This window comes from Oryza glaberrima, chromosome 4, assembly GCF_000147395.1.
Source record: "Oryza glaberrima chromosome 4, OglaRS2, whole genome shotgun sequence".
NCBI classification, from domain to species: Eukaryota; Viridiplantae; Streptophyta; class Magnoliopsida; order Poales; family Poaceae; genus Oryza; species Oryza glaberrima.
The window spans coordinates 3189469-3209859 of NC_068329.1; the positions used below are offsets into that span (position 1 = coordinate 3189469).

The 20391-nt window shown below is 44.3% G+C and overlaps 1 protein-coding gene, 1 long non-coding RNA gene and 1 pseudogene across 4 annotated transcripts; all 3 read right to left on the reverse strand.

The window, feature by feature from the left end:
• Positions 1-256: 256 nt before the first annotated feature.
• LOC127771108 (thaumatin-like protein 1b) lies at positions 257-2226 on the reverse strand. The gene is made up of 2 exons (XM_052296933.1): positions 2032-2226; positions 257-1270 (listed from the first exon to the last, which is right to left on the reverse strand). The coding sequence occupies exons 1-2, from the start codon at positions 2141-2143 to the stop codon at positions 552-554; spliced, it is 831 nt and encodes a 276-aa protein (XP_052152893.1). The 5' UTR covers positions 2144-2226; the 3' UTR covers positions 257-551.
• An 11749-nt stretch (positions 2227-13975) lies between these two features.
• On the reverse strand, positions 13976-16975 carry LOC127769509 (uncharacterized). 3 transcript variants are annotated; one of them, XR_008016798.1, is made up of 5 exons: positions 16622-16975; positions 15562-16519; positions 14711-14860; positions 14520-14617; positions 13976-14413 (listed from the first exon to the last, which is right to left on the reverse strand). It is a non-coding gene; the product is annotated as an uncharacterized LOC127769509 (long non-coding RNA). The 3 variants fall into 3 exon arrangements; XR_008016797.1 differs by having other exon boundaries at positions 16187-16519; positions 16622-16960; XR_008016796.1 differs by having other exon boundaries at positions 16344-16519; positions 16622-16951.
• A 719-nt stretch (positions 16976-17694) lies between these two features.
• On the reverse strand, positions 17695-19095 carry LOC127772188 (protein SENSITIVE TO PROTON RHIZOTOXICITY 2-like; annotated as a pseudogene).
• Between the last annotated feature and the right edge of the window lie 1296 nt (positions 19096-20391).

Genomic DNA, 20391 nt, shown 5'->3' on the forward strand with positions numbered 1-20391 from the left:
AGCAATATTTTTAACACAAAATATTATCATAATATATTCAATGTTATATTTAATGAAACTAATTTTGTGTTGTAGATGTTGCTATTTTTTTCTAGAAACTTGGTCAAGCCTAAAGAAGTTTAATTAGGCAAAATATTAAAATGGCTTATAATATAAGCGAGGGAATGATATATTACTGTTGCATCAGAACCAAAAAACAATGGGTAAAAGAAAGAATGAATCTCATGGAATCAGTGTAGCTCTTTTTGGTAATATATTTGTAAATGGAACTGTATGATAGTGAGCTGTCCTTTATGTTATAAAATCCGGGGCATACACTGTTTAAAATGCAGAAAATTTGCAGGAAAATTTCAAATGAAATATGGGGGTTTCTCATGACCCTCTTTTGTATGAAGTACTCCATAAAGTGAGCCTAAGTATAAATAAATAAATAATTCTCTTTCCGATCCCTTCGTTATTGTGCACCTCCATGAGCAAACCAACCATCATAATAATGATGAATTGATGATATAGTTTCATATAACTTATAATTAGCAACAATCACATTGTAATTAAGATCGAGGGCAGAAGGTGACGTCATAGCTGGATGCTCCGAAGCAGGTGAACGTGCTGCTGGCGTCATCGTAGGCGTAGCTGTACGCCGCCGGGCACGCGGCCTTGAACACCTGCGAGTAGTCGGTGGGCCCGCACGCCGCCGGCGAGCCGTAGGCGCCGGTGCAGCAGTAGCGCGCGCTCCGGTACGCGTCGCACGCGCTCCGGCACGCCACGACTTCGCCGGCGCCGGACACGACGCGGAGGTCGGAGGGGCACGCGGCGTTCACGTCGCCCGCGCACGACACGGCGTGGCAGTCGCCGCCGCCGCCGCCCGACGACGACGGCGCGAGGCGCACCGGCACGTTGAACCCGTCGACGAGGCTGACGTCGTAGAAGTCCTGGCCGCTGGAGCCCGGCGCGGCGAGGGTGATCTCAGCGAGCGTGACCGGCGGCGACGGGCCGCGGCCGTTGCAGGCGACGTCGCCGGAGCCGCAGTCGGCGGTGGCGCAGGTGAAGCGGCCGGTGGAGGAGTCGACGGCGCAGCCGGTGCGCGCCCAGAACGTGCCGGACCATGTCCCCGACGACGGCGCGGCGAGGTGGTACGTGCCCGACGGCGCGAGGTAGAAGCCGGAGCGCGCCAGCGCCGGCGAGCTCGCGCCGTGGAGCACGCCCACCCACACCGGATACTGGCAGCTGTTGGTGAAGCTGAACGACGACGCGCCATCCGCGCCAAGAGCTGCAAATCAATCACATTTATCAAACATTTGCATGAATTTTGTCAGTAATTTCATCATCCACACGAGCTGGCAAACTAGTGGGCATAAGTGCATTACGAAGATCAAACATTATTTTTCATTTTTTTTGAAAACTCATCTGGACAAATTTGAGCATATGTAGTTTTGAAGTTTAGGCCGTGTTTAGCTTCAAAGTTTTTCTTCAAACTTTCAACTTTTCTATCACATCAAAACTTTCTTACACACACAAACTTTCAACTTTTCCATCACATCGTTCCAATTTCAAGCAAACTTCTAATTTTAGTGTGAACTAAACATAGCCTTATTGAAATTTGTCGGAAGAAACAAATTCGAACCAACTTGCTGGAAACATGGTAAATTCGGGTGCTACTTGTAGACAACGCACTAAATTTCGACAGAACTTATACAAAACATGTCACATCCGAATTGATTGGCCTTTTTTTTGTCATCGCTGCCTGTGATAAAAATTAAGTATAATAATCTAAAAAATGTACTCCACATTCCAAAGAAAATCTCAAAATATGGTCCCCATATATGGTGAAATGAAAGCGAAACTGATCAATACCAAACTCTACCAAGAATAATTGTATACTCCACACAGATGAAAAAACTAAAAATCAAAGGAAGCGCTCGATGATCCATGTGTATACTCCTACTATATCAATTGATATAATACTTCGTACTGTCTTATGTAGAGGTTTTTTAAAAAATAATAATAATAATAATCGATGCATATACAGACCTCTAAAGAGGAGCTGAAGAAAGATAGTGGCCGGAATAATCTGCACCCTGCAGGCTCCAACACCATTGCCAGCCATGGAGATGAGTTGGAGAATAAGGTGAGCTACCGCCATGGCAAGCAGAGGCAATATATCACAAGAAGCTATCTACACCTAGCTAGCTTTTAGCCTCTGAAACTCACAAGCAACATCTCATGTCCCTCTCTCTATATATACTACTCCTACATAGCAACAAATTGCAAAGAAACATTGCATCTGAGACCCAACCATCAGGTAGGTGAGTTGGCCGATGACAAATGCATGGATGGATAGACAATGCTTCTTGGACCAGAAAAAAAAAAGAGAGAGAGAGCAAATTAATCAATTGAAAACAATTTTTAAAGTTGCTTTAGTTTCTTGTTGAATTAATTAATTTGGCCGCTCACGCTTGGCATGGCCTAGCTGCTGCTACTACTACTACTAATATGATAATTAATAATATTGATGCAACAGTACTGCAGCAAGAAATGCAAAAGAAAAAGGGGATCGAGAGAGCTGTAATTAGATTCACGTACAGTCCGTATGCTAAGATTTTCCTACTGGCAACAACCAGTCGTCTGTTCAAATGTTCATCAACAATTAATACTAGCACCGATCGACAGGTAGATAGATGGATCGATCTGCCTTTTTTTTGGAGGGTTCGGTGCAGGTTTGGTACACTTGAGAAGTGAAGAAACTTTTGATGGTTTGCATCACAATATCTGAAGAAGTCTGTAAGGAGTCAAATGACAGGTGAACTGATAAAGGGTTGAAGAATAATGACAAGGGCACACGGGAAATTAAAGAAAGTGGTCTCTTGGTGTCATGTCAGTGGAAGAACTCAAGAAGCAAAGATTAATTGGTACCAGAAACCCTTTTATTCATAGCCAATGACATTTGGATGTAACTGAGTGCTCCGGGCTCTCTCCGAGACTCCGATGCTAAAATAAGTCAACTTTTATGTATGTATTTGTCCAGAGTCATGTATAATAGTTAATTTATTTTGAGATGGAGGGAGTACTCATATGTTTTTTTAACTACTAACTAATTAAATTAAACAGTTAATATCTTTGTTTGTAAAAGTTTTGTTCGAACTTTTTTAAGTACAAATGACTCTGCTATTCTCTGGTGATTGTAAGCACTAGCAAGTGAATATGCAAAATCAAAAAAAAGGTGCACATGCAAACATCCAATATCACAAAGTTTACCACAAAATATTTGGCGAAGTGTGGCATGCCATATATTGTATGGCTAAGAATTTGTTGGTCAATTGTGGTAAGTTATGGTAAAATAAGTCACTCATGGCTGGTTTGGCTTGTGACCTAAATTGGCCTTACTAATTTTTGGCAATACCAAATTTTGACAAGTTTTGATATGACTAATTTTGGGAAGGTAAAGCTGTGTTTGGATTGAAACCAAAATAGTCTAAGTTAACTATTGAAATGGCCTATTTTCTTAGGCATGCCAAAATTTGGCTTCAAACCAAATAGACAATAAACACTATTGAAATTGCCAAATATTGATAAGCCGAATTTAGGTCTCAAACCAAACCAGCCCTCAATGACAATTAAGTGGACCAGGTTGCTAAAAAAATATGGTATGAACCAAACACTAGCCTTAATGGTCAAACTTGATTGCCACAAAACCTTGAATTAGAATTGACTCACAATGGTTTTTCTCGACAATGGAGGTAACTTTTGAACCCTGTGTATCAACTATTTAACTACTACAAATACATGCATCCATATAATTGTGAACACAAGGATTTGTACATAGTAGTTATATAGTCAAACATATATAATTTGTTTCAGATATATAGTCATACATATATAAGTAACTTTAAGACCACCTTAAATGTGCTTGGTCCACGATACTAAAGTCCCAATTAAACTCTTAATGAATTAGAACTATTAGACATTATTCCAAGTTCTAGACTGCTCAACCTCTTCCTGTCAGGGTTTGCAATATGGTTTATGTATGGGTCAGGAACCGCTACCCGTCGCATTCATGGTTATTACGATAATCGAGCAGTTATTGATAAAATTCAAAATTTCCAGTTTGAAATTTGAATTCTAAGTGAAAGGCGTGATATGCCAAAACAATACCCACACCCATAGTATCAATATTCCAGCGATTTATAACGATAATCATTCAGATGGTATCATCGAATCGGGAACAAATTAATTATCTACGATATTGGTAATAAATCAAGGATTTACAGTCATAATTCCCGGTTACACGTGAAACTAACAAAAAAAACATGAAAATTGATGGTAATCTATAAAATGAATGAAAAATGTAAAATAATGTAGGAATTACAGGAAAAAAATTAGAAAAACTAAGATAAGCAGGAATACTATAGAAAATTTTTACATTAACTTTTCCATAATTGTAACATTCATTCATCATAACAAAGTAGAAAAAGACTTTTTTTGTCTCCCAAATGGGCTTTCTGGGCCTCATAAATAGTAATGGGCTCTTCGCCCATTATTCTTTCCCTTTTTTTTTCTCTATCTCTCATTTGGTTGGGCACAAAAAATTCGCGTGCATATGTCAACCCTTTTTTCTCTCAGTTTTTAGGAACTTTTGTAGATTCAAATATAAATCCTACCAAATTTTGTCGAATTTTTGTACATCATCTTAAATCATGCATTTGGATATGGACGATGAAGAAGGTGCATGCGTGCCATTGGATGGGCCAAACACACAGTGGCAGAGGCAGCAGAAATGGCACGTACAGCATGAAGAGGAAGCTGAGTAGCTTGCCCGATGGTACTCCGAACGTGCACTTCTTTGGATTGAGCATGAGGCGATATCGTCAGAGGTTGTCGAACGTTTCCCGCAGATCGTCAATCAATGAGTCGCTTGTCTTGGTCTTGACAACAATGTCGTCGACGTAGGCCTTGATATTGTTTCCGAGTTGGTTGCTAAGTGCGCCCTGGACCGTGCGCTGGAAAGTGTTTCCTGCGGTTATTAGTCCGAACAGCATCTTAACATAGCAGAATACCCCGAACGGTGTGATGAATGCTGTCTTCTCCTCGTCATCTTTCGCCATGCTGATTTGGTGGTAGCCGGAGTAAGCGTCGAGGAAGCTCAACAACTCACAGCCGGTTGTTGAGTCCACCAGTTGGTCTATTCGAGGAAGAGGGAAGTGATCCTTTGGACACGCCTTGTTGAGGTCGGTGAAATCGACACACATTCTCCATTTCCCGTTGGCCTTCCGCACCATGAATGGGTTGGCTAGCCACTCTGGATGGAGTACCTCTCTGATGAAACCAGCTTTGAGAAGCTTGTCGAGCTCTTCTCGTATGGCTAGTTTTCGATCTGGTGCAAATCTCCGCAGTTTTTGCTTTACTGGCTTGGCATCGGGTCGCACCATGAGTTTGTGCTCAATCACCTCCCTGGGTACCCCCGGCATGTCTTACGGCTGCCAAGCGAACACGTCAGCATTGTCGCGGAGGAAGGTGATGAGCGCGAGTTCCTATTTCTCGTCTAGTGATGCCCCGATCTTAACGGTCTTGTCGGGGTTGGCACTAGAGAGTGGAACGGTCTTGATCGCGCCGTCCAGTTTCGGCGTCTTGTTTGTTTTGCTCACTTTCTTGGGTGGCTCAGCCGTGGCGGGTGGGCTAGGCGTGTGCTTGTCACGCCCGGAATTTCTATCCAAAATTCCAAACGCTTACATGTGTGTTAAACCCTCGTCCAGGAATCAACCGAGGCACACAATAACAAATTGATAATAGAGTACAAATAAATAACTATTTAATATTCGCAAATAATAAATTATTACAGAGGTAGATAGTTCCTCTCAAAGAATAACCTTCTACGCAGCGGAAAAAAATAAAACTATAACAAACTACGGAACAGCTATGGCGACTCCACTCCATAGGCATCTTAACCAGAACAAGCTCAATCCTTCAGATCATCACCTTCGCTGAAATACTCCTCTTCTGATGATTGAATATTGCAAGAATGAGCATATGACATACTCAACAAGCCACACAGCAAATATGCAAGTGCACAGGATAACAAAGGATGGCATACTATAGCTCATTTGCATAACAGCATTTAACAAATATTTAAGAGAATAGTAAAACAGTTGTATAATTAATCAATATTAAATAAACACCATACAACACACCCGTGTTGCATAGGCCCAACCTCATTTGAACAACCAACCCCAGTTGAACAAATTAAACCTCCAAACTAGGAATATACCATCCCAAACCAGGAGTTACATTAACTAACACCGTTACCATTTAATGTGTAATATGAGACTAATCACGAAAAACATTGCTCAACTCACCCATAACCACGGGTACGGCTATTCGAATAGATTAAACTCTGATCAGAGGTGTACCACTGTACCCACAAGACACAATCCCACAACATGTTACCATGCGCCTTAGTACCACCACGGTACCTCGGAAAAGAACTGTGACAATACCCCTCGCACAACACTACTCACCACAGTGCACCGTTCCTGGATCATAATCTCCCCCTCAAAACCAGAGGCAATGGACTCCCCAGCGACCCCCACGGACTTCTCGCCGCTTCACAGTCTGGCACACTATAATGAATCATGCTATACAAAAGATAAAGCCGTTGCCCACGCTGGCTTGTGGTTGGCACGGTAAATGTTTCACAACAGTAGCTCGCGAACCGGTCCTTAATTGTCATGAGCACAACCATCAAAACCATATGCTCACAACCCACCTTAACCAGGTTTTAATTAGCAATTATTTACAATCACACAATTAACCATCGTGAGCTACCATTGAATATAACCATAATTAACAAGAATAATATAATATAATTTATATTTAACCCCTTTAGTTAGCTAATGTTTCTAAGCATGGCTAAGCAAACATACATATGGCATTTAGCTGAACCAATCCAATATATAAGGTTCATGCTAATCACATTATAACCCATAGGAAAATAAGATCATCTTCGGCCATTAATTAATTGGGAAAAGGTTCACCACCCGATGACATTCGAAAGTAATGCATAAGTTGAAATAAAACATTAGCTTTAAACGGGTTCAACATGCTCAAAGGGTTGTTTGTGATCTGTGTGACTTGCCTTGGGCTTCCGCAAACGCTTCGGAACCTTCCTCAACGGAAACGCTCTCCTCCGGAACGTCGGAAACTAAAGCAAATATACAAAAATCAACAAAACAGTACAAAAACAAACATAAACAGTTCATGTGGATATTTTTAACATGTGGATCTCAATTTTAGAAAAATTTAGCAACTTGAACCACCTGAAACGGAGCTACGGTTATTTAGTTATGATTTTCCGAAGATTTAATCTATTAGAAAAAGGGAAAAGGAAAAGATGATGATGTCATGATGACGTCATCAATGGTGGCCGGCTCGGATGGCGACCTCGCCGGAGCTAGGGTGGTCGGCCGGGATTTTGGAAGACATCTATACATAGAGAACGACGAGACGAACCCGTTGGTACTCACCAACGTGCCAAACGACGACCGACGGTGGCCGGCGACGAACGGGCGGCGGCGGTGGTTCGGTTGACCGGCGGCGACGGGGCTCCGACGGCCGGCGGCGAAGGCGGAGGTGCGGCCGGGCTTCTCGTCGCTCCCACGCACCTAATGGCGGTGGCGGCAAGCGGCGGCGACGGCGGAGACGGCTGCGCGGCGGCGCCGGAGATGGCCGGCAGCGGCGGCGAGGCTAAGCAGCGGCGGCGCGGCGGCTAGGAGGCACGGGAGAGGACGGGAGTTGGGGCAAACGAAAGAGGAGGACTAGGGGGTCCTATTTATAGCCTTGGATTGAAGAGATCGGACTCCTCCCGCAAGAAATCGATCTGGGAAAAACGAAACTCGGTTTTGGAGATAAACTCAAAAACGAGTTCGATTCGGGCAATATACTCAACCATTTGCTCCGATTCTTGAGGGGAAAGATAGAGGAGGATGTGGGGATAAAAACCCCTCAAAAGTCCGGACTCGGGGATGAGGGATCGGGGCGGAATCGGAGGCGGAATGCGGCACGGACGGGCAGCTCGGCCGGCTTGGGCTCGGCCGGAGGTAGGGGACACACCTGACAGGTGGGCCCCACCTGTCGGTGTCCACGTGAGGGAGGGCGGCGGCGGGGTTTGGGCCGGATGGGCCGGCTCGGCCGCGGGAGAGGGGAAGGATGTTGGGCCAAAAACGGCCCAACGGCTTTAGGGAGGGGTTTTGGAACTTTTTAATTAAAAATAATTTGTGAAATGTTGTTTCATTTATTAAAAATACTTCCCTTGCTCAAATAATTCCCAGAAAAATCTAGAAAATAGAGGAGCAAGTGTAGTATTTAATAAAATTTTATCTAGCTCATTTTTATGTTGAAAATTTTCCTAAATTTTTAGAGTTTAGCTTGTAGGCTTTTAATTTAATTTCTAAAAATGATTTAAACAATGCATTTTTAATTTAGGCGATTTTTAGGGCGTGACAGTGCTCGACCATGTCGAGGCTCCGCTTGTCGCATTGCACTGCCAGCTTTGCGTTCCCTTGAATAGTGATTGTTCCCTTCGGTCCCGGCATCTTGAGCACTTGATACGCGTAGTGAGACGCGGTCATGAACTTCGCTAGTGCAGTTCTCCCGATGATGGCATTATATGCTGTATCGAATTCAGCGATATCAAAGGTGATCTGCTCCGTTCGGAAGTTGTTTGTTTGACCGAAAGTCACAGGCAACGTGATCTTGCCCAATGGTTTGGACGATAACTGAGGAGTAATTCCATGGAAGGTTGATCGGTGGGTGTCAACTCGCTTCGTGGGATCCCCATCGCGTCCAAGGTGCTGGCGAAGAGGAGGTTGATTGAGCTGCCGCCGTCGATCAGAACTCGTGCTACCTTGATATTTCGAATAGTGGGTTCGACCACGATCGGATATCGCCCTGGGATGACAGCAGTCTTGGGGTGGTCCTCTTCTAAGAATTCTATCTTCTGCTCGGACCACTTCATCTTGGGCGCAGCTCCCTGCCACGTCAAACAGACTTCACGTTTCACTTTCTTGTATTCTCGCTTTGAGGAGTATGCCGTGGAACCCCCGAAGATGTGTGAGACATTGAGATCAGAATCTGGGTATGCTGAGTCTGATTCCTGAGTAGGCGCCTCAGCGTCCTTCTCAACCACGCGTACTCGCTTGCCTTTTTCCGATGCCATGTGTTTTGCGAGCGACTTTTTGAAGACGAGGCAATCTTCTAGAGAATGTCTATCCGACTTGAGGCACCATGCTTTCTTCGTGTTGCTGCCTTGTGGGTCTGGGCGCTTGGGAGGGTCCGTGTATTCTGTTGCGAGAACTTCCGATTGAGCTTTCCTTTTCCCACTCTTGCAATTTTTCTTCCTGCTCGACTCAGGTGCATCCTTGGCTGGTTTCTTCTCTCCTCCGGTGTTCGGTTTGTCGTTCTTGCGTCTCAGTGCGTCATCCGCATGAGCACATCGATCGACAATTTCGAATAATCTCCAAGTAGTCGTGATGCGCCTCGTTGCCAACTCCTGAGTAGTATAGCGATCTCTGACACTGGATTTGAAAGCGCGAATTACAGAAGCGTCGGTGATCTCGGGGATTGTGTTTCTGCACTCGTTAAAGTGCCGAACATAATCCCTCAAGGATTCGCCCGGGTTCTGTGTCAACGCATGTAGGTCGTCTTCGATCGCGTGACGCTTGTAAGTTCCTTGGAAGTTGGCTACGAACTGTTGCCACAAGTCTGCCCATGAAGAGATCGAGTAGGGGGTAGATGCATCAGCCATGAACGTGCAGAGCCTTTCAATGCAGTTGGCAAGTAATTCGCCAACGCGTTGTCGTCCGCTCCAGCAGCGTAGAGTACCGTGGAGTAAACCTAAAGGAACTCTTCCGGGTCGGTGCTCCCATCGTATTTCTCTATTGCTCTAGGTCGGAATCTTTCAGGCCATCGGACATCCCGAAGTGAACGACCGAAAGCTCTACACCCAACGCTGGGGGCGGTGGGTTGTCGGTGATCATACGTCCTTCATGGATGTCTATCTGATGATGAAGATGACGAGGATGATGACGATGACGATGGGTCGCTTGGTTCCGGTGTATGATTACGAGGACGTCGGCCAAGTTCTCGAGAATCCTGTCGTCGCCTCCCGTTGTTGTCTCGGCGCCGATCTCCATCATCGTCGTCATTATGGCGACGTCCTCGACCAGTATCGCCCGGCACCTGCCGTTCGCGATCGTCGTGATCGTGGCGGTTGTGGCGGTTATCACGGTCTCGGTCTTCGCTCGAACGGCCTCCTCGTTCTTCGTTATCGTGACGCCGTGAAGAGACGCGATGTCGGGAACAGTTCTCGTTATCCCGTGTGCGTCGCGCCTCTCGGCGGACATTCAGGTGATCGCAGAGATCGCCGGTGCCACGAGGTGGAGGGGTGGCTCGATGAGGCGATTCCCGCTGTTCAGGGTTTTCACCATTAGCATCGCCAGTTGGTGGCTGTTCCGGGTGCGCTGCAGCAGCGGCCTCTTCGAACGCGTTGCTGAGGTTGGTCACTGATTCCCGTAGTCGTTCTGTCCAACGTGCGAGATCGTCATTCAGAACGGGATCGTAGGGGGTTTCCCTCAGTATTGCGTTGACAGCTCTGATGTGCTGGGCCGGAGTAGTCACTTGATTCCCCGCTTCTGCATTGGTGCGCGCTGACGTGCCGACATCGTCGATAGCCAATACCTCACGCGGCGTGCTCGTTGTCGATGATCCATAGTCTTCGAGCAGGTGCAAGACTGATGGTTCGTGGGGATCGATGTCGATTACCCCAACAAATCGATTTGAAATCGGCGTCGCTCCTTATTCCTTGTCTTTATCCCTGATGGGGATGTGTGACTGCTGGACCTTAGGAGATGGCGCCTTCATGGCGCTGAGAAAGACCTTGCAGCTCGAGAGATCGTGATTCTTTGTCTTGTGAATAGGACAATAGACATCACGAGTTGGAGAGGTACGCTGAATTCCACGCTCTTTGCAGGCACGAATTTCAGCATGGACGTTGAGAAAGACCCAGCAGGCTTGCTGGGTGTGTTTCCTGGTTTTGTGGATAGGACACCAGGACCTTGTCACCTCGGAAGTAATCCTTGTCGGCTCGTGATTCATGTCGGAAAGACAAGGCTTGGCCGCACTAGGATCCTTCTCGGGCTCGGATGTCGGGAGGATCATTTGACATGGAGTCGCCCCGGGTGTTAGCCACTGCGTTCTCGTTTCCAGCCATTGGCGGACCAGCTGAGATCGGCATAGTGGTATAAACCGGAAAGACGATTTCGCCGACTTGAGTCCACACCAGTGTTGTTGAAGTAGGAACTCCTTGGTTGGGGTTGGTGTTGACGCTGTTGTCAATGAAGCTGGATGTCATAGTAGTAGGACCTTGAGCACCAAGTCCCCCTACCTAGCGCGCCACTGTCGACGGGGGATACCCACAGACCGGATATAGAGGGTATTGGGGTACGTTGGTACGAGGATCTACGTAATACGACATCAAGCAGGCAGAAAATAAAGATTATACTGGTTCAGGCCCCTTGATAGGTAATAGCCCTAATCCAGTTGATATGGGATTATATGATGGAAACCACAGATTACAAAGGGAGTAGTGGAACTCGACGATGCCGATGAGATCGTAGTCGAGTTGGTTCGACTAGATCACCTAGCAACTTGGCTCCGATAAGCTTCGGCTTCGTAGGCTGTGGTGGATGTGTTGGCTCTGAGATTCGATGCCTTAGGTCCTCCCGGGGGTCCCTTTTATACCATAAGTCAACTGGTCTCCAAGTAGGACTCGGAGACATCGGACCCGATACGATACAATGACGACCTAGTTCTTATCCGAGTAGGACTCCTTACATCTGTGAACTCCGTAATGGATTTCCCCAACTTATGCCGAAAACGTCCGCATACGCGCAAGCATTCCATGTCGATATATGACGTATATCGAAGGGTAGAGGATATACCTTTCCCGTAACCCTGACAGAAGTGCACCAGCACTTGTGGCTTGTGGGGATACATTTTAGATGCCTGGCATATGCATTGTAATAGGATTTTAATTAAAAAAAATATATCAACCCGTTATAATCATTACTTTTTATATATCGTCTCTTAATTACTACATATATTAATTACTAATTACAAGTAAAACCTTTAACGACCCTACACAGTTTTTTTCCCCTTCTCATGAAAAGCAGAATATTGGGAGGGTTTAATTAACATTTGTGCCCTCTAGTTAGTCTTATCTTTTTTTTTCTTAAAAAATAAAGTAGGGAGTTGGTGATGAGAATGGTGGTAGAACCACAAGGGTTAATAAACCCTAAACCACAATCAATCCACCATTTTCTACTTTATTTTAAAAGGAGTATATTCAATATTTCAAAGAGTTTTTGTGGGCTTTTAGTTATACACTATCCATGCTATGATTGATGCACCATACATGTCAAGGCACATATGTGTGTGAGCTATTTGCGACGGGGTCATGAACTTGATTGGCACACTGGTGATGATGTGGCACAGTGAATTGGAAGTAGCGCCATGTATATTTACATTTTTCTAATAGTACAACTGGATGTTACACTCCACGTATAACACACTCACCCCTACGGCATGCTAATTTGGTTGAATAAGAACGATGCAGTTTTTAATGGTTCTAAGAATAACTGATTTTTACAGGTTATCTTCGGAGGAACGTATTGGGTGCAATATTGGTTATTGTTGCTTAAGGATCGAGGAGGATGGAAATGAGTTCAAGGAGTGTTGCAAGCTAGCTGTTGGAGATTAGAGTGGAATTTTGCTCTAAATTTGGTTGGAATTTTGCAAAGATATTAGAAGCTTAGACTTGTGATCTCTTTTGTTGTCCGTTTAAAATTGTGCTTCTAGCATGAGTCCCATATATATGGGTTTGAATCTAAGTACTCTTACATGAACTTTGGGTTATGTATATCCATGTTGATGCATGGGCCATTTTTCTAAAAACTGTATAGCTTCTAGACACGCACGCTACCTAGCCATCTGGCTAGCTTCGGAACATATATTTAAGAAACGTGGTGTAAATAATTCATGGCAATAATTCGGTGAGTAGCTGAAATTAATTACAAGAATATATAGGGTTTCAATCGAGGGTGTGCTTTTTTCCCTGAATATGCAAAAGACTCTCGTATCATTGTATCGAGAGATAAATTTTGAGTACAATCCTTGCCCTTCGAAGGACGACAGTACCCCTACAAACAACTAAGAGCCGACTTCTCACAATAGGTAAAGCAACCTTAGCGACAAAATTAAGCAACTATAGAACCAGCGGCGCCATCTTAGCACCAGCGGCAACACATTATTGTGTGACCTTCCTCTACTATGGTAGCGCACGTTAGTTGCATGTAGTTCCTATGCTCCTTTTCGAAAACTTTGTTGTTGCGCTCCTTTTAAATTTTCCATGCTACCAGGATCGCCAAAACTCTTCGAAACCCTATCGCTTGGCTTGTGGGATTTTCCATGAAGAGTGTTCAGGTTTTGAACATATATCTATTGGGTAATATTAATTTTGTGTAGACTAAATTAAATTAAAAGGAAATTAAGATATATAGCGCGGTAGAGTTAGGGTGGTACACATGCATAATGCACACATATTTTGTTTTCAGAAGATCCTGCAGATTAATTGCATACTAGTTATCGTGCACGTGCAAGGCATGTTTTCATAAAAAATAGAATAATAACTGTAACTTTTTTATGTAGTGCACTCCATATAAGTTCTAAAGGTAAAAAAAAAAATCATAGACCACAGTAGGATGAGAATTTGGGTGGATCTATTAAAAAAGCATGCGATGTGTGTATTCATAGAGTGCCAAACTATGCACCGTGTAAATTACTGCTGGAGAAGCAAAATAACAAACCTTTGATTGTGGATCTAATTCTAGATAATTCATTCAACATAAGAATAAGTTTTTTCAATGAAGGTCCTCAAACATTATATTGAAAGCCACCACAACAAGTTCACTGGGATTACAAGCATTACATGAGTTCAGAGCAAAAGGGAAGTTTCACATGGTCACACCCTGACCAGCTAAGGTCACTTAACTGATAGAAAAACTAAACAAAAAGGGGTAAGAACTCTCATTGCAGAAACCGACAACTCTAACTTTAACACTGACTCCAACCTAGATATGAAAATGCTAATAGAATAGAGAATATATTTTTTTCTCACATCAATGAAGTTCTTGTTCACGGTGAGCTTATTCAAGGTCAAAGGTAAAACCTTGGCCTTTCGTGCAAGACAGGCCATGAGTGCAGCAGCAACATTGCTAGCATTATTTTCCTCAATGAAATTGATTGTCAAGTTGATAAGAAGAAAAGTTACGATACCAACAAAGTCCTGCCAATCCGGTGGCTTCCCCTGATGATACAACACAAGACAACAAATGTGTTATGTAACCAATTCCTGAATTCTAACCAACTAACAAGACAAAATCGGAATTGGTTCAGATATCTAACTGCCTTACCCCTCTATTCGCGAGCACAATTGCCATGATAGCCGCAGCTTCCATGACCCATGAGAGTGGATTCCACATGAACCCAAAAACATGAGGAACTTGCTCTCCTGCCAGTGCCACCATCAAAGTCCCAACTTTTAAGCATTTTAAGACATATTGGATACATTTTTCTAAAACAGAAGATAAAGAACAAAGCAAACCTCCTTCTCCTCAAGTTTGTTGGGGCCAAAGATTTTGAGGTGCTACTATGCCTGCTGAGTTGTGAGACCCTCACGGCTGCATCTTGGGTTCTCAAACACTTACTCGAGGGGAATCAATCATCAGTCCGTCCACCGAATTGTCAGTCGCACCTATTAATACATGCAGTCATTGCCACTACAACTACTATTCGAGAATCTAGCACAGCTGAGCCATAAGCAAACAAAGCTCGAGATGCCAATGTTGCGACCATGGAATTATGCTCAGGAAATCTATCATAGTGCAGTATGTTTTTGTAACACATTGTGCTCAGGAAATCAATCATAATGCAGTATGTTTTGTTAATCTCTTCCAGATCAAATGAAATAGTGTTCGATTGATCATAAACAAGCCATATGTAAGCAAGTTAGGGAATTACAGCAAACATGCCAAGGAGATCTGAAAGTTCCATTACTGAATCATAAACCTGACATGCCAAATAGCTGTTTGCCTGCTTGAAAGAATGGAAAAGAGAACCTAATGTACAGGATTTGACTAACTGCAAGTGAACAATTTTTTTTTTCTAAAAAATAGTTAACTACTAAAGTAGTCAGAACAACAAAGAAAGGTTAAATGGTTAATGATGTGAAGATATAGTGTCTCCTAGCCACGGAGATTCTAATTAAGCAAATGTCACACCAATCAATTCCACCTTTTTGATAGAGAGAAAACTTAGAGAAGAATTTTCAGCCATACACCAATTAATTAATACCATCTCCTTGATCACAAATTTCCTGTTGTATCAATCTCCTATATAAGCTTAATTTTAGTTGTTAATTACTATTGTAAAGAAAGTAGAAAACAAAAGACTAACATTAATCTGGCATTGAAGCTACACCCCAAGATAGCCAACATTTATTACGGATACTCCACCATATTAGGTCGAACTGTACCTATATCAAATAACCATCATATCTAATATGTTGTGAAAATTCATTGCCACAAAACAGGGGTTCACCATCCTACACAAATTCATTGCCACGCAAAAGTGACACCATCCTACATAGGGATGGCAATCGGGCGCGACGGGCACGGGTAGTGCCTACCCATACCCATGCCCATGAGATTATTTGTGCCCGTGGGTATACCCATTACTACATGACGGGTAAGGATGGTTGCCCATGCCCATTGCCCGCGGGCGTGCCCGTTTACCCGCCACAATAAAAGCAGTGGAACAAAAAGTCTACAAGCTAAGATACCCATGGGTATAAAATGGAGAACAAACCCAACCCTAATAGGGTTTTTACCCGCGGGTAAACGGGCAAACGGGCACAATTGCCATCCCTAATCCTACACAAATGTAATCCGAGGTTCACGCGTTCTTAATTATGGATGGAGTAGGGACAAATTGGGCATTTAGGCATAGTGATACATAACTATTAAGCGTGTAGACAACAGTAATACCAGATTTGGTTTAGTTGCAGCTCATGGTTACTTACGTATGGGAATAAAACAAAAAAAAAAGCAGATTCATCGCTTCCTTCCTACTAATATAATTATTGTCTGGTGCATGGGAGCCTCTAAGCTTTTATCTAGCACCTGTCGATCCAGGAAAAGGATGATCAGAAATTAATGAAATAAATTCAAGGCTTTTACCTAGCACCTGTCAATCCAGGAAAAGGATGAGAAGAAATTAATGAAATAAATTCGAGGTCCGTGAAGGTACTCCATGGTGGTAAGAACTACGGTAAATCTTGTCCCTTTATTATGATGGTTCAAATTGTTCATATACATGAATTCTTTGTGCCTTCAAGTGCATGACCAGGATTAATCTGCAAAAGTAGGTGTGATATAAAAAGTTAGGACAACATAATGGATGCAAGGCATAGCAGAATAAAATATGAGAGGAAAGTCTAAGATTGAATGATCCTCACCAAGAGCAAAAGAAATTATGTAGTACTACATAAAGAACAGATGTACAAATGCCTCGCCGTCGTGCAGAATCCGTGCGGCTGTAGCGGCGACGGATCAGGGAAGACCTGGGCTCCGGTGGACTGTGGATGGTCGCCGCGGTGGACGCCGGCGGCGGCGGCGGAAGGGGACGACCCTTCGGCGGTGGACGGCGGCGGCGGAGACGGAAGGGGACGACCCTCCGGCCACGGCGAATGGGCGCAAGAAGGTGGAGCGAGAAAGAGAAGCGCAAGGAGGATGAGCGAGGAGGAGCAGCGCGAGGGAGGAGGAGCGACGCGAGAGGCGTGGTCAGCGCACGGTCATCGCGCCGCGCGTGGAGGACCGCCGTGGATGGATTAGGATAGGAGATGGACGGTCCAGATGAACTGGTTGATTTCACTAGTAGGATTGGGATGGGCAAACTCCTCCTTTTATATTAGTATAGATATGTATATTCATGCCAGTTAACGCAAGAGCATTATACATGCTTTTACATTCGCAATTGATCTACATTATCTAGTAAATAACTTGCAAATGTAGCATTAGTTATAATAATACCAAGCTAATTTTATTTTTAGATACCGAGACATCGGCACATAATAAAATGAGAAAATTTCACCTAACCACATGTATATATTATATATGATCTAAGTTGCACAAAACAATAGAGATTTTAAAACATGGCACAAAACCCATGTATTTATGGCTATAAAGTTTCACAAAACCACACTATTCATCATTTTGACTTTAATCTACCACACTGTTAAGTTCTACAATTACATCTCAAATTTATAAGTTATAGATCAATCATATAAATGTTAAATCCATATAAATATAGCATTTTTAAATTTTGACATTAGGATATGCCAGATTGGTTAACATCGTGGTTTCGTGAAACTTTAGGATCATAATATCCAAGGTTATCAGCCTATGCTTTTTAATTACTGGATCATAATATGTGGGCCGGTTTTTATGAAATTTACTCAGCTCCAATCAAATTGATTAATTAAAATTCAAATTCGAGCATGAAATGGGAACCTACCTATGTAAGTAGTATGTACACACACGATCGATTCGAACGAACTGAATTGATTTCACAGGCAATATATTGTTGATTAATCAATCAATCAATCCCGTACGTGATCTGTCCGTCGTGGTGCCGGTGGTCGTCGTCGACGGCGACGCCTCCGGCGCGACGGGCACGGGGGCGTGGCCGGCGGCGAAGAGGGCGACGTGGCCCATGAGCTTGTCCTTGCGGGAGAAGAAGGTGCCGCAGGAGCAGAGCCATCGGAGCTCGCCGCAGTGCTTCTCGTGGGTGCGGAGGTCGGAGAGCACGGCGAACTGCTTGCCGCCGCACCGCCCGCACACGTACATCTTCGGGCAGTGGCTCCGCCGGTAATGGTTCTTCGCGCACACCACCGACTTCAGCGCCTGGAACCGCGGGTGCCGCCTGTTCCACCGGCACCCCTCCGCGGGGCACGAGTACCAGCACCGCTTCGCCGCCAGCGCCGCCTTCATGGCGGTGCTCGCCAGCGCCGCCGCCGTCTTGTACTCGTCGCCGTGCGCGCGCATGTGCATCCGCAGGTTGGCGTCGCGCTTGAACCCCTTGCCGCACACCTGGCAGTAGTGCGTGTACCTCGCCAGCAGGTACGACGCCTCCAGCTCCACCACGTCCACCTCGCCGTCGCCGTCGTCGTCTCCGCCGCCGCTGCTCGACGCGGCCACCGTCGTCGTGGCGCCGGCGCGGAACACGGTGGGCTGGTGGTGGAACAGCGAGGCGTCAGCTTCATCACCGCCACCTTCGCCGCCGCCGTGCGCGCCCGCCGCGAACATCTGCTCGCCACCGGCGTGTGCGTCGTCGGCGAAAGCCACTCCTCGCCTGAAGGAGGCGGCGGCGGAGGCGGCGCTGGCCTGCTCCAGCCGGTGCGCCACGGCGGAGGCGGCGGCTGTTATCTCCTGCAGGACGGAGCAGGCGCTCGACGCCGCCATCGCCGCCGCGTCGCGCCGGAGGTGGCCGTGCGGGGCGGCGGGGGAGACGACCATGCCGACCAGCGGCTCCAGCTGCTGCACCTTGTCCCTTAGCACCCCGACATGGTAGGCGAGCACGTCGTCCGAGGCAGCCGCTGGCGCCGGCGCCGCCGCGCCGCCACCGCCATGGGATAGCAGGAGCATCTCTTGCTCCACCCCCTGGAAGAATTGGAACTCCTGTGGATTCATTTGGCTAATTAATTAGCTAGCTAATCCAGCTTAATTCTAGGGTTTAATTTGCAACTATCTAGCTAGCTAGAGATTCAAAGGACATCAATTGCATAATTGAGGTTAAGATTTGCATACATGTAAGTATATATGGAGATGGATCAAAGAAAGTTTAGGAGAAATTAAGAAAGAGAGTAAGATAGGGAGAAGTCAACGGATGAGAACTTGGAGACATGTCCATCCCTGCTTGAGCCTCCCTCATATGCTACCAGGGCCATATGGAGCAAAATTCTCTCCAAAAAAGAACTGAATTTTTTCCACTATTTTTTATGTTTGTGTTAGGGATGTACTATGAACTTTAATTGCATTACTATAGTATGCAAAGTCATAGAGTTTGAAAATATAGCTCACTGTTATATATAATTAAGGTGGGGCGTTAGAAAGACAACCGCGATAGTTGACGTGCATATCTGCATATAAGTGTGTACCATGAAGTGGGCTTACTACTTCCTTGTCCCACTTACGTAAGGTTTACAAGCTTTTGTTAGTGTAAAATTGTATATTTAACAGATACAATTTGTATTTAATAGAGCATAAAGTATGCATGCTTAACATATGATATAAATTAAGCCATCTTCAGGTGATAAGGTTTTCTTAATTTCTTTTAGGTTATGAAGAAAATAGTGGAAAAAATTAGCATATATATATCATGAGTTGCATTTTCTCCACTATTTTTTCATGACAAGGCACATATCGATCTTTAATTATTAGGTACCACAACTTAACATCATGAGTTGCATTTCTTGTGTGTGGTAACTTCTTCAAGACTTAAGAAAAAAAAAACCCTTAAGTAATAGTTTTGGATATTTTTGTAGTATATAACCCAAACTACAAATATCTTAGGGCGAGTTTATATTTTTTAAAAAATAACAAAAGAAGAAAATAAAGTCTGGGTATTAAGCATGTAGAAGTATATACTAAATTAAATAAATTATCTCTGATGGTCTGAATGCATGCACGCTGTTGGGCTTTTCTTACTAGACGCATATATGTTGTTTTGTTTAGCGGCGGCAGTGCTTGGGCACTGCGCTTACTATGTTGATGAGTTTGATCATTTCAATGCATTAGAAAAATGAGCCATATGACCTCGATCTACCAGCTAATCCATATGGTTTAATTAATTTAGCTGTCAATCTTCAGGTCGTATCTAGGGCGAGTGCCATGCATGAATGCAGCAGCTAGTATATATACAGCATGCATTGCTAGCTTGATATGTTACAATTGCTTACTAGTAGCTACTACTAGTTCTTATTACTAATTCATTGATTAGACTAATCCGGCTGTAAGCATAACCTGGCTAGCTACCAACAACATGGCTGCGTTCCTTACCTCCCTTTCCCAACTTTCCTTCCTCGTTTTCCACGCGCACGTTTTTCAAACTGCTAAATAGTGCGTTTTTTAAAAAAAAAATTCTATACGAAAGTTGCTTAAAAAATTCATATTAATCCATTTTTGAAAAAAAAAATAATAAATACTTAATTAATCACCTGCTAATCGC

Bases quoted from the DNA above. Each gene is read 5' to 3' on its own strand.
- LOC127771108 (XM_052296933.1), bottom strand. From the start codon at position 2,143: ATGGCGGTAGCTCACCTTATTCTCCAACTCATCTCCATGGCTGGCAAT. The intron at 1,271-2,031 runs GTCTGTATATGC...ATTGATTTGCAG, and splicing joins TCTTCAGCTCCTCTTTAGAG to CTCTTGGCGCGGATGGCGCG.